Consider the following 12,143-nt stretch of genomic DNA (forward strand, 5'->3'; position numbering starts at 1 on the left):
AATGCACTCAAGAGGCTATAAAGATGGCACAATCAGCCTTAGGGAAGTGAAAATGCACCACAGTGCAACTTAACACACTCCTGATATTAATAGGAGTATCACTTCAAATTTATTAAATAATGAAGTGAACATTTTTATTTGTGATTGTTATTTATGTATGTGAAAAATTTGTGGTTGCTACTTAAATATTTTGATTAAGATAAGGTATCAAGTCGTTATTAAATGGGATCCTATTAATATTCAAAGTGTAAGTAATTATATGGCAACATACTGTATATCACAATATATAACGGTGTAATATCCATACCATATTTTGGAATTAAATAAATGAGGGATATCTATACCATAATTTGGGACGGAGGGAGTAATATCCCTTAGTATCATCCCCTCTTCTGCAAATCTTACATGCTTTATTCTTTCTCCTACTATCACTCCTCCCTTTTTTCTGAAAACAGTTCTTCACTAAATCCTCCAAGTAGATGTTGAACAGGGTAGGAGATGAAGAGCATCCTCGTCATACTCCTCTCTGCATTGCACTTCCTTCTGACATTTCTACTTCTATCCTGACTTTGACTCGTTTCATATAAAGGTTACTGAATAGCCTCCTCTCTTTCCAATCTACCCCAATTTTCTTTAGGATCCCCATCAGTTTATTTCAATTAACTCTGTCAAACTCCTTTTCTAGATCCACAAATACTATATATACTTCATTATACTTCTCTAGATATCTTTCGTTGATTGTTCGTAGCAGTTCATTTGCATCTCTCGTACCCTTTCCCTTCCTGAAGTCAAACTGCTCTTCTTTCAACTTAGAATATAAACGTCGATTTGGTATTTGCAGAAGAATCTTTGCCGAGTGCGATATTAGACTGATAGTCCTGAACTCGTTACATTCCTTTGTATTATTTTTTTTATATTGGAAGCAACACTGTCTCCGTGAAATCTTCAGGCCAGTCGCCTTGCTCATATATTTCGCTACATAATGATAGAATTTCCTTTTTGTCTTCACCCAAGCATTTCACTAATTCAGTGGGGATTCCATCAACTATTGCAATCACAGAATCGCCACTTTTTTAAATATGCTTCAACAAAATACACTATGTTCATCTGTTCTCGCCATGATGGTAACTGAAATGGCATGGCTTGTGCTGCTTAAAGATAATATCACTCAAGTGCAACTACTAAGGAACCTGTGAGGTGGCCAATTCAAACTGGAGAGGTCATTCTGCCAGATCCTGCATTACAGTAGAAGTGATAGGAAATATACTAGAAGAAACCCGAATAATAGAAAGGTCAGATTACTGAGGACTGGATTAGTGAGAGTCTTTTGAATGATGGTTCAAGAAAATGACTGTTAACAGGAATGCTGTTGGTAATAATAAAGAACTGAATAGTTGCAAAACCCGCAAAACATTAGGAAGAATCATCCTCATGATAATTGTTTTAGACAGACATTTAACATGCTCTGCTGCTGTTACAATTAAAATGTTTATTCAATGATTGTCATGAATTGGTGACAATTTGAAGATGAATTTTAAATTGTTTAATTTTATATATATATATATATATATATATATATATATATATATATATAATATATTTAATATATTTTGTAGATCTGTATGACATTAAGCGTGCTGTGGTTCACACTCACCTCCTGAATCCCGAGTGGCTCGTTGGATACTTCGGTACATTGTCAGTTGAAGATTCTCTGGAATGTCTAAAAGCCATGTTGACAGCAAACATAAGACAAAATCTTCAAATATGTGTTCAGGTAATTAGTCTGTAATATTTTGTAGTGTCATTTTGGGGGGGGGGGGAAATTGGGTGATAGTTGCACATATTTCATAGCAGTTTTTGTGCTTTTTATATTAAACCATTCACAGAAATTACTGTTGATATATTTTTACCTTTCCAAATGATGAAATTTAATTTCATGTTCATGTTACTGGTATTCGTTCAGATTTCATTAATAGAAATAGAGAGATCACTTAATATTAGAGCTCCTATTTTGAAAATGTCTGCCGAGTTAGCTCTGTGGTGGCATGCCTGCCTCCAGACTAGCCGGCCCAGGTTCGATTCCCAGCAGGGTCAGAAATTTTCATGTAAAATTTCTACCTCGGGACTAGGAGAGATGGCGGTGCACAACTTCTAATCACTAGATTGTGAACCAATATGCCTGGGTTAAGTCCCAAATCTCTCCGCAGTGCATATGAAAAAGAAGGCATATGTCGCTGTTGATAATGATTCGTCTGTCGGATGGGGACGTTAAGCCTGGCGGCCCCCTTGGTGCTATTCGACAGAAGTAGGCTATGTGCCAGCACTGGGTTTCCCCTTCTCCCTTCCTCATCTTCATAATCATCATCACTCATTCCAGACACTACACTTACATGAACACTTACACATACACTCACCCTAGTACATGACATAACTCTCCACAGATACACATCTTGTACAGTGTGACCTGCTGAAGTGGTGTAAAACTAGAAAATACGGAACCCGAATTACGCAAGTGAAGTGGGTAGGCATTTGATATAAACACACACACACACACTATTTTGAAAATTTAAAGATCAAAATGTCTTGTTTATTTACAGTAGTTCGTGTGTTTTGATAGTCCCAATCCTAATAAATGTTTCTGTATTTGGAAAGATGGTATTTAAATTAATGACTTTCATGAGATCAAATTTAATAGTGTGCATTTGCTGTAAAAATCGTTAGGCATTGTTTTTGATAAAATATTTGTGTGACTAATATTTTACAATCGGATATTAACTCTTGAATTGATTCATACGTTACATTGTAAAGGCAGAATTTCAAATCCAGTCCTTCATATATAAGAGAGAGACAAGATTTTTGTAGATATGTTTCTCTATAGCTACTGCAAAACATTTCCAGGTTCTGGAAGAAAATCTTCTATTCTAAGTTACCATGTCGATAGTTCGTGATTTACAGTTTTTCCACCGAGATTCTTGTAGAATTAATGAGCTTGGAGTTTCCACACCATTTTGTTATTCTGTTATTAAACAAGAAATTAAAATTGCTTCAGAGATACAATTTATACTAAAGAAATACATTTTGTATTGTTTTTAAAGAATAGATTTTATATACACAGAACTCTCAAATTATGTATTTATTACATAGTAATGCGATTGCAACTTTTAAGTACAGTATGAACACACTAAACGTTCTATTTAAACCACATGAAATTTAACTAGAACTAATTGTGTTACTCTTATGTCGGATTTGTTTTATTTTCAGATTGCCACGAAATACCATGAACAACTGACAACAAAAGCCCTCATCGACCTTTTTGAGTCGTTCAAGAGTTATGAAGGCCTCTTCTACTTCTTAGGTTCTATAGTAAATTTTAGTCAAGATCAAGAAGTTCATTTCAAATACATTCAGGTATGGAAAGTTGTTCATTATATATCTATATACAAAAGGTGAATTAGTATTAAAATTTATATTTAAGACTTTAAACTAGCAGTTTTTGTCACATGGGTAATAATGTTTTACATGAAGTAATTCTATTTCCACTTGCTCGTTTTTGGTTTACAAAACATATTAGCTTAATTAATAATTTTTTCCCCGCTTGATTTGGGAAACTATACCCATTTTAATTTTATTACGTAATAAGTTACCCAATTTTTACATTAAGACTGAAGTAGTTTTGAGTTTAAAAAAATTTCAATTTAACATCCTCTCTTTCATAATGCAGCTGTTTCATGATACAGACTTGTTTTTAATATTAATGTGAAAATCGTTAAGAGTGTTAGTAAAACAATAATAAGTATATAAAAAAATAAAAACAAAGATCCTGACATACTTGCATTGAAAGAAAGATAAATATTCAGTGTGTATTTAAGAGCTACTACTGTCTTTTGAAGAAGCTATTATTTAGCTTTTTGCTTCTTTTCATAATCATCCTAGGTGACATAATCTGCAGTATTAGGTGATTAAGTATGATGTAATATTAGCATGACATTAATATGCATGCTGCATGATGACCAGATATGTCTATTATGCAGTGTGATAGTTTCACTGAAGTAGTGGGACAATATAGAAAAGGTGTGGACCTATGATTACAAACTGCCTTTGACTAACATGAATGATGCAGAATATTAACCAGATATGAGGTCTAACCACAACTGCTTTTGATGTTTATTAATTCACTTTAAGTAGATCTATCTTGTGCATCCGCTTTTTAAGCATTCATCTAGTAAATACTACATTAATAATAAATATGACTCTTAGAAGATTTCTGCTTGCTTTCAGTGTTCAGAAAATGTGTGTTTGCCCGTAATTAATTATTCTTATGGGCTATTCCATCTCAAATCGACCGAAATATAGAGAAAATTGACCTTACAATTTTTAAATACAATGAAACTTTTTCTGTCCGTTGACAACTGTGATACAATGCTTTGTGCAAAGTTTGAGGCATCAGAACTTCATAGTGTTTAAATTAAAAATATTTAAATTTATCGTATTGTCATAAAATTAGCAAATTTAAACTGTTGTGGCTCCGAAACCCTTTCACCCAATGATCAAAATCGTGGTTTATTTTGATGCTGAGAAATTAAAGTTTATATTGACATGTAAACAGTTTTTCTTACTTTTTATGGAAATGGAGAAATTTAGATTTTTCTTCATTAAGACGCCTTTGCCCACGAAAAAATATTTTTAAAATATATGGTTAGATTCCGCATTGAAAGTACAAATAAACACATATTTTTTACTGGTGCACCGTTGATAAGAAAGTATTGAAAATATCAAATAAAGAAAATAAATAGTACGCGCGTGAACTAACCAGCTGACTGTGAGACGGGAGCTAGCTGAGACAAGCAAGGCCAGGAGATAAACACATGATGTGTCGTCTAGCTTTATCACAGGTTTTCATAAACACAGGAGTAAAATGACACCCAACGCTCTCTTATCTTCAGCTCTCGGACAATGCATGCAGTACTGCGCCGTTCATGTCTAGGCATGTGAAAATAATCTATTTAATACCCTCGAAACTTATTGCCATACCACTAAGCAAACAATGCCGAATCCCTCTTAATAATGCAAGGTTTTTTCTCAATATTTTTTTACATTTTTACAAATGGCCAAAAAGCCTAAAAGCAAGTAAAATCAGATTATCTGTCTCTCTGTGTACAATAAAAATAAGGATTACTTCTTAACATAACCTACCAAATGTCAGCTTCAAAATAAGCTCTCGTTCAGTGTTCTGCAGTAAATGGTTCCGGAGTTCTGAGCGCTGAAAGAGGCTTGTTTTTATAAAATACGCTAAATTTGTTGCTGAATAATACGAAAACCGTTTGACTTTCGATAGTATATTTTTGAAAATGCAGTCCCCTCAGCACCTTGTATAAGTAGGGAAAAAATTAGAGTATAAAAAAATGCGAGGTTTTTTACTGATCGATTTCATATGGAATAGCCCATACTTAAAGAATTGTGATTTTGCTGTTGCAGTACTTCCCTTACGAAATGCAATATATGCATGTAAAGTTCTTGCAAAGTTTTTCCATATCAATTCTTGTCTTAAAAATAAACTGAATCATGAATATACAGTACTCCAGTTCATTCTATATTTGGAATGCTACTCAAGAAGTTTTAGATTCGGAAAACTGTAATGTTTCTACTTTGGATATGTAATGGATAGAACTTCATTTTATGTTTCAGATATATGTTACATTTAAAAGTTAGTCAGACTACATTATCGGATGTTTACTTGCAATTAGCATTCCTCTGCTTTCAATTGCTGCATAGCAGATAGATGCCTTGTAAAATATTGCAACAGAATTTTAAGATAGGACTACATTACCTACTTGATCTTCACTGAACTATATCTATTTTACTGTAAGGGCTATTCCATATGAAATCGATCAGTAAAAAACCTCGCATTTTTTATACTCTAATTTTTTTCCCTACTTACACAAGGTGCTGAGGGGAGTGCATTTTCAAAAATATACTATCGTAAGTCAAACGGTTTTCGTATTATTGAGCGACAAATTTAGCGTATTTTAGAAAAACAAGCCTCTTTCAGTGCTCATTACTCTGGAACCATTTACTGCAGAACATTGAACGAGAGCTTATTTTGAAGCTGACATTTGGTAGGTTATGTTAAGAAGTAATCCTTATTTTTATTGTACACAGAGAGACAGATAATCTGATTTTACTTGGTTTTTAGGCTTTTTGATCATTTGTAAAAATGTAAAAAAATATTGAGAAAAACCTTGCAGTATTGAGAGGGATTCGGCATTGTTTGCTTAGTGGTACAGCAATAAGTTTCGAGAGTATTAAATAGATTATTTTCACACGCCTAGACTTGAACGGCGCACTTGCCGAGAGCTGTAGATAAGCGAGCATTGGGCGTCATTTTTCTCCTGTGTTTATGAAAACTTGTGATAAAGCTAGCCCAGCCACGACTGCTAGAGGAAACATCACGTGTTTGTCTCCTGGCCTTCTTTGTCTCGGCTAGCTCCCGTCTCACAGTCAGCTGGTTAGTTCACGCGCGTACTATTTATTTTCTTTATTTGATATTTTCAGTACTTTCTTATCAACGTATCACCAGTAAAAAATATGTGTTTATTTGTACTTCCAATGCGGAATCTAACCATATATTTTAAAAATATTTTTTCGTTGCCAAAGGCGTCGTAATGAAAAAAAATCTCAATTTCTCCATTTCCATAAAAAGTAAGAAAAACTGTTTACATGTCAATGTAAACTTGAAATTTTCAGCATCAAAATAAACCATGATTTTGATAATTGGGTGAAAGGGTTTCGGGCCCACAACAGTTTAAAGTTGCTAATTTTATGAAAATACGATAAATTTAAATATTATTAATTTAAACACTATTAAGTTCTGATGCCTCAAACTTTGCACAAAGCATTATATCACAGTTGTCAACGGACAGAAAAAGTTTCATTGTATTTAAAAATTGCAAGGTCAATTTTCTCTATATTTCGGTCGATTTGAGATGGAATAGCCCATAAGAGTTACGAAAGTAGCTGCTGTGCATAAAACTGTATTCTACTTATTAGATGGTGTAGGGTAGAAGGTGTATTAGCAAAATTTACTCTTCATTGAATATGATGTAAATGCTCACAACAAAGTAGTTTTATGCTGTTCAACATTGCTCAACTCATCACCATCATCGCTATGTAGTTAGGCTTTCCATGGTGCAGTGAGGGCAACACCATGGTGACAAAGAGTTACAGCTTTGGCATGTTGCTTGTAGATGGGGGTGCTTGGATGAATGACGACACAAAGTCAAGTACCCACTCTTGGATTTAAAAAAAAAAAAAAAAGATTGTGCACTGAATGCAAGACTTCGCTAAAATAGTTAAATATTCCTAGATAATATGTATATAATATTTCTCTGTGAAGTGAGTGATCTATGTCTATTAATTCTGTGTTCACAGGCAGCATGCAAGACTGGACAAATCAAAGAAGTGGAACGGATATGTCGAGAGTCAAATTGTTACAATCCAGAGAGGGTGAAAAATTTCCTGAAGGAGGCTAAACTCACAGACCAACTTCCCCTTATTATTGTTTGTGATCGTTTTGACTTCGTGCATGACCTCGTCTTGTACTTGTACCGAAACAGTTTGCAAAAGTACATTGAAATCTACGTCCAGAAGGTTAGTTACTTTAAGTAAACATACTAATTTGGCCTTCAGCCGACATATTGTTTTTATCTAACTGAACACCATACAAATTACTGAGGATATATTATATAAACAAATAATAGTGGCTTAACTTACAATTTGTTAGATTTGACGACTCTTTTGGTTTTCAGTAATCATATTACTTACTTACTGGCGTTTAAGGAACCCGGAGGTTCATTGCCGCCCTCACATAAGCCCGCCATTGGTCCCTATCCTGAGCAAGATTAATCCATTCTCTATCATCATATCCCACCTCCCTCAAATCCATTTTAATATTATCTTCCCATCTAAGTCTCGGCCTCCCTAAAGGTCTTTTTCCCTCCGGCCTCCCAACTAACACTCTATATGCATTTCTGGATTCGCCCATACGTGCTACATGCCCTGCCCATCTCAAACATCTAGATTTAATGTTCCTAATTATGTTGGATGAAGAATACAATCCGTGCAGTTCTGTGTTGTGTAACTTTCTCCATTCTCCTGTAACTTCATCCCTCTTAGCCCCAAATATTTTCCTAAGCACCTTATTCTCAAACACCCTTAATCTCTGTTCCTCTCTCAAAGTGAGAGTCCAAGTTTCACAACCATACAGAACAACCGGTAATATAACTGTTTGATAAATTCTAACTTTCAGATTTTTCGACAGCAGACTGGATGATAAAAGTTTCTCAACTGAATAATAACACGCATTTCCCATATTTATTCTGTGTTTACAAATTACTCTTCAGCCGCCAAATTACTCTTCAAGGAACGACCACTCATATAAATTGAGGGAAAGAAGGCAGAGGACGGACACTGGAAAGTTTTCTTTTCTCAATCGTACTATCAGGGACTGGAATGCTTTACCTGCAGACTTACTAAAGGCTTTACCAACAACCAAAAATGTATTTAAAAATAGGCTTAAGGACCTTACTAATAGACGGTAATTATACACAGTACTTAAAGGGTGTAAATGATATGTTGTTATTGAAGTGTTGTATCAGTGAAGAATTATGTTGTGTCAGTGAAGTGTGTTGTATCAGTGAAGAAGTATGTCGTGTCAGTGAAGTGTGCTGTGTAAGTGAAACGTGTTCCTGTCAGTGAAGCTGTATAGGTTATAGTGGCAGTGCAAAGTATTTGAACAGTGAAATGTTTTTGAAGTGTTAGTGAAATCAGGATAGAATCAGTGAAATGTGTCGTAGTTCCAGTGCAGTGAGTGAGTTGACAGCGAAATGAGTGTAATGTTGAAAGGTACTTGTGCAGATATGAACATATCATACTCGTGGGTTTTAGTTCGATCTTAGTTTTAAGATACAAATTAGAATATTTCAAATGTTATTTTAAGTGATCGTTTCATTTAATTTAGTATATTCCCTGTTGTTGTTGTTGTTATTATTATTATTATTATTGTTATTATTATTATTATTATTATTATTAGTATTGTCATTAATTGTATTTTTAATTAATAAGTTTATTATTGTCATTATTGAGTGTAATTAGTTACCACTGCCACCGGGTATATACCCATTGCAGTGTGAATAAATACATACATACATCATTTATATTTGTTACTGTTGCTCCCAGATATTTGAACTTCTCCACCTCTTCAAAAGATAAATTTCCAATTTTTATATTTCCATTTCGTACAATATTCTCGTCACGAGAGACAATCATATACTTTGTCTTTTCGGGATTTACTTCCAAACCTATCTCTTTACTTGCTTCAAGTAAAATTCCCATATTTTTTTTCTAATTGTTTGTGGATTTTCTCCTAACATATTCACGTCATCCGCATTCGGTAATCATATTGATTTGAAAAAAATGGTAAAGTGCTAATCACTTTCAGTATTTGGGATTAATCTAGAACTAAATGAATGCAATATTTTTGTCGAATAAAAATGTAACTTTTAATTAACTGATGCTGCTATATGGAAAGATGGAAGTTACTAACTTCAATCCTGTAGATCTTCTCCCCTCTCCTCCCCCCTCCAAAGTTACAAAATTCGTATATAGCATATTTATCAAATATATAAATGCATTTGCCCTTGTTTCAGCTGTACCAATTTTAATTGCTGTGATAAATTCATCCATTGGAGCTTAGATGAGAAAAATTAATTTCCAACATACTCTGTTGCTTTCCCCCTGTTTCTTTAGCATGTTGTTGAACAAATATATAGCTGCATAATAATACGTTTTTTTTTTTTAATTTCATAAAATTCGGATCTTGTATGTTATCATATTGAAACCGTAGTGTTATTTCATGTTGTATCCATACATAAATTTGTTACTTTATATAAAGACAGAAGAAATTTATTTTACAGGATATGAAATTAAGGGTTCAGAACCATAGTGGGGCAAGTGCCATTTACTAAAACCGTAGAAAACAAGGGTTAAAATGAAGTTATTACCATAATTCAAAGGAAACATACAGCAAGTAATATAAAGTAAACACATTAAAACTAAATTATATGTTAGTCTTCATTAAACTATGGTATTCACTTAACCTTAACCCTTGTTTCTCCATTTTTAATAAATGGCGCTTGGCCCACTATGGCTCTGAACCCTTCAAATATAGACACACATCACATTATTTTTAGACGATTATTTTATCTATAACATATTCTTTTAGGTAAATCCATCACGACTGCCAGTAGTGATTGGAGGACTGTTGGATGTTGACTGCTCAGAAGATATAATTAAGAACTTGATCTTAGTGGTGAGAGGTCAGTTCTCAACGGATGAATTAGTAGAGGAAGTGGAGAAGAGAAATCGCCTAAAGCTCCTGCTCCCATGGCTTGAATCTAGAGTTCATGAAGGCTGTGTGGAACCTGCCACCCACAATGCACTTGCTAAAATCTACATTGACAGTAACAACAATCCAGAGAGATTTCTCAAGTGGGTATTGCATCATAGAGAAGTTTGATTTGTTGCGTGATTATTAGGGAGCGGATTTTTTATGTGCTAAAAAATTTAAATATATTTATTTTTTATGTGCTAAAAAAGTACGAAAATATTTGCTAAAAATAAAAAAAAAAATTTTTTTAATATGACAAAAATACCTTACTTAGCTTGAAAAAAAAAATGTTACTAGGTACTCACCTACTACACTTAAGTGCTAGTAGTTGGCTGAGAATTGCAGTGAACAACAAAGGTCATCTCCAAATTCTCCATCACAAATGTGTGCCGATTATCTCTGAACAACGACTTATACTGTGAAAATGATCTTTCCACATCACAGGACGTCAGACATGCATATTTAAAGAGGAATGTCACAAACACAAACACCGTCAATTTCACCTACAGGCACACCCTCCAATACTTGAGCAACTTTACACATTTTTTTTATATCCACTTGTTTTTTCCAAACACATTCTGGAATCTGTCCCTTAATAATTGTGCTTCTAAACCTGGTAGCGAGTCTAGTTTAATTTCCACAGCACGCTTCTCCCTGTTTCAGACAGCAGGTTTTTGGATGTTTCGAGTTTTTTTATGGTGTCACACAAAAAGCTTAGATTTGCTAATAGGAAAGCCAAATCGTTTTTTAAATAACCATCTTTCAGTATATCTTGAAGAATATTGATTGACAAAGCCCGATAACAGGGAATGACAAGATATATTGCCTTACTTGATAGACATGAGCGAGAGGCGAGAGATTTGTTTAAATTAAATAATGTTCATACCCGAGCTCTTATCTGTTGTGTTTCACAAAAAAGCGTGGAATGAAATCATCTTCAGCAACAATAAACATTCCTAATTATGTGTTAAGAGATCTCTCCTCCTTGTCCATGTTAATTTATTCTCTATTCAGCACTTAGAAACACGAAGCAACCAAGAATTCTTAAAAAAGATAACGCACTTCTGAGTGATATAATTGATTTGGTTTTAAAATATTTAAAAGTTCTTGTAAAAAAATTATTTAAGTAAAAAAACTCCTACTGGCCTTAGCTCTGCCAGATTAAATAAATAAATAAATAATTATTATTAGCATTCGAAAAAAAAAAAAAAAGAATTATGTGTTTATAATAGATTTCCTGAAAATATGTATTTACATAATTTTTTTGTGAAAATATGTATTTTTATGTGAAATAAAATTCGGGTTTTAAACTTGAAACTTCATGTTCGGAATTTTTAACTTTGTTAATTGTGTTCTATCACACGCAAAAAGAATATTTAATTACATAGGAATCTGCTCCCTAGTGATTATTGTATATATAAAAAAAATCATTCTCCAATTTTTATAGGACCTTACTTTCACATTTATTTAACCTAACTTGTGCTTTTGCAGGGAGAACCAGTTTTATGACAGCCGTGTAGTCGGCAAGTACTGCGAGAAGCGAGATCCACATTTAGCCTGTGTTGCTTATGAAAGAGGACAATGTGATAGAGAACTAATCAATGTGTGCAATGAAAACTCCCTCTTCAAGTCTGAAGCAAGGTATTTCTTTCCTAATACTGTACTGATTATTTTTTATTAACAGTATGAAAATATTAAA

General features: G+C 33.6%; 1 protein-coding gene across 1 annotated transcript in view; it reads left to right on the forward strand.

Moving 5' to 3' along the window:
* The window catches only part of Chc (clathrin heavy chain), a 92,568-nt gene that overhangs the window by 63,840 nt on the left and 16,585 nt on the right, over positions 1–12,143 (forward strand). The window contains exons 12-16 of the mRNA XM_069827920.1: positions 1,617–1,774; positions 3,262–3,408; positions 7,429–7,647; positions 10,280–10,545; positions 11,936–12,085. Coding sequence (XP_069684021.1) covers positions 1,617–1,774; positions 3,262–3,408; positions 7,429–7,647; positions 10,280–10,545; positions 11,936–12,085 — 940 coding nt within the window. The remainder of the gene's footprint in view (positions 1–1,616; positions 1,775–3,261; positions 3,409–7,428; positions 7,648–10,279; positions 10,546–11,935; positions 12,086–12,143) is intronic.

The sequence above is a fragment of the Periplaneta americana genome, chromosome 6, assembly GCF_040183065.1.
Source record: "Periplaneta americana isolate PAMFEO1 chromosome 6, P.americana_PAMFEO1_priV1, whole genome shotgun sequence".
Classification (NCBI taxonomy): domain Eukaryota; kingdom Metazoa; phylum Arthropoda; class Insecta; order Blattodea; family Blattidae; genus Periplaneta; species Periplaneta americana.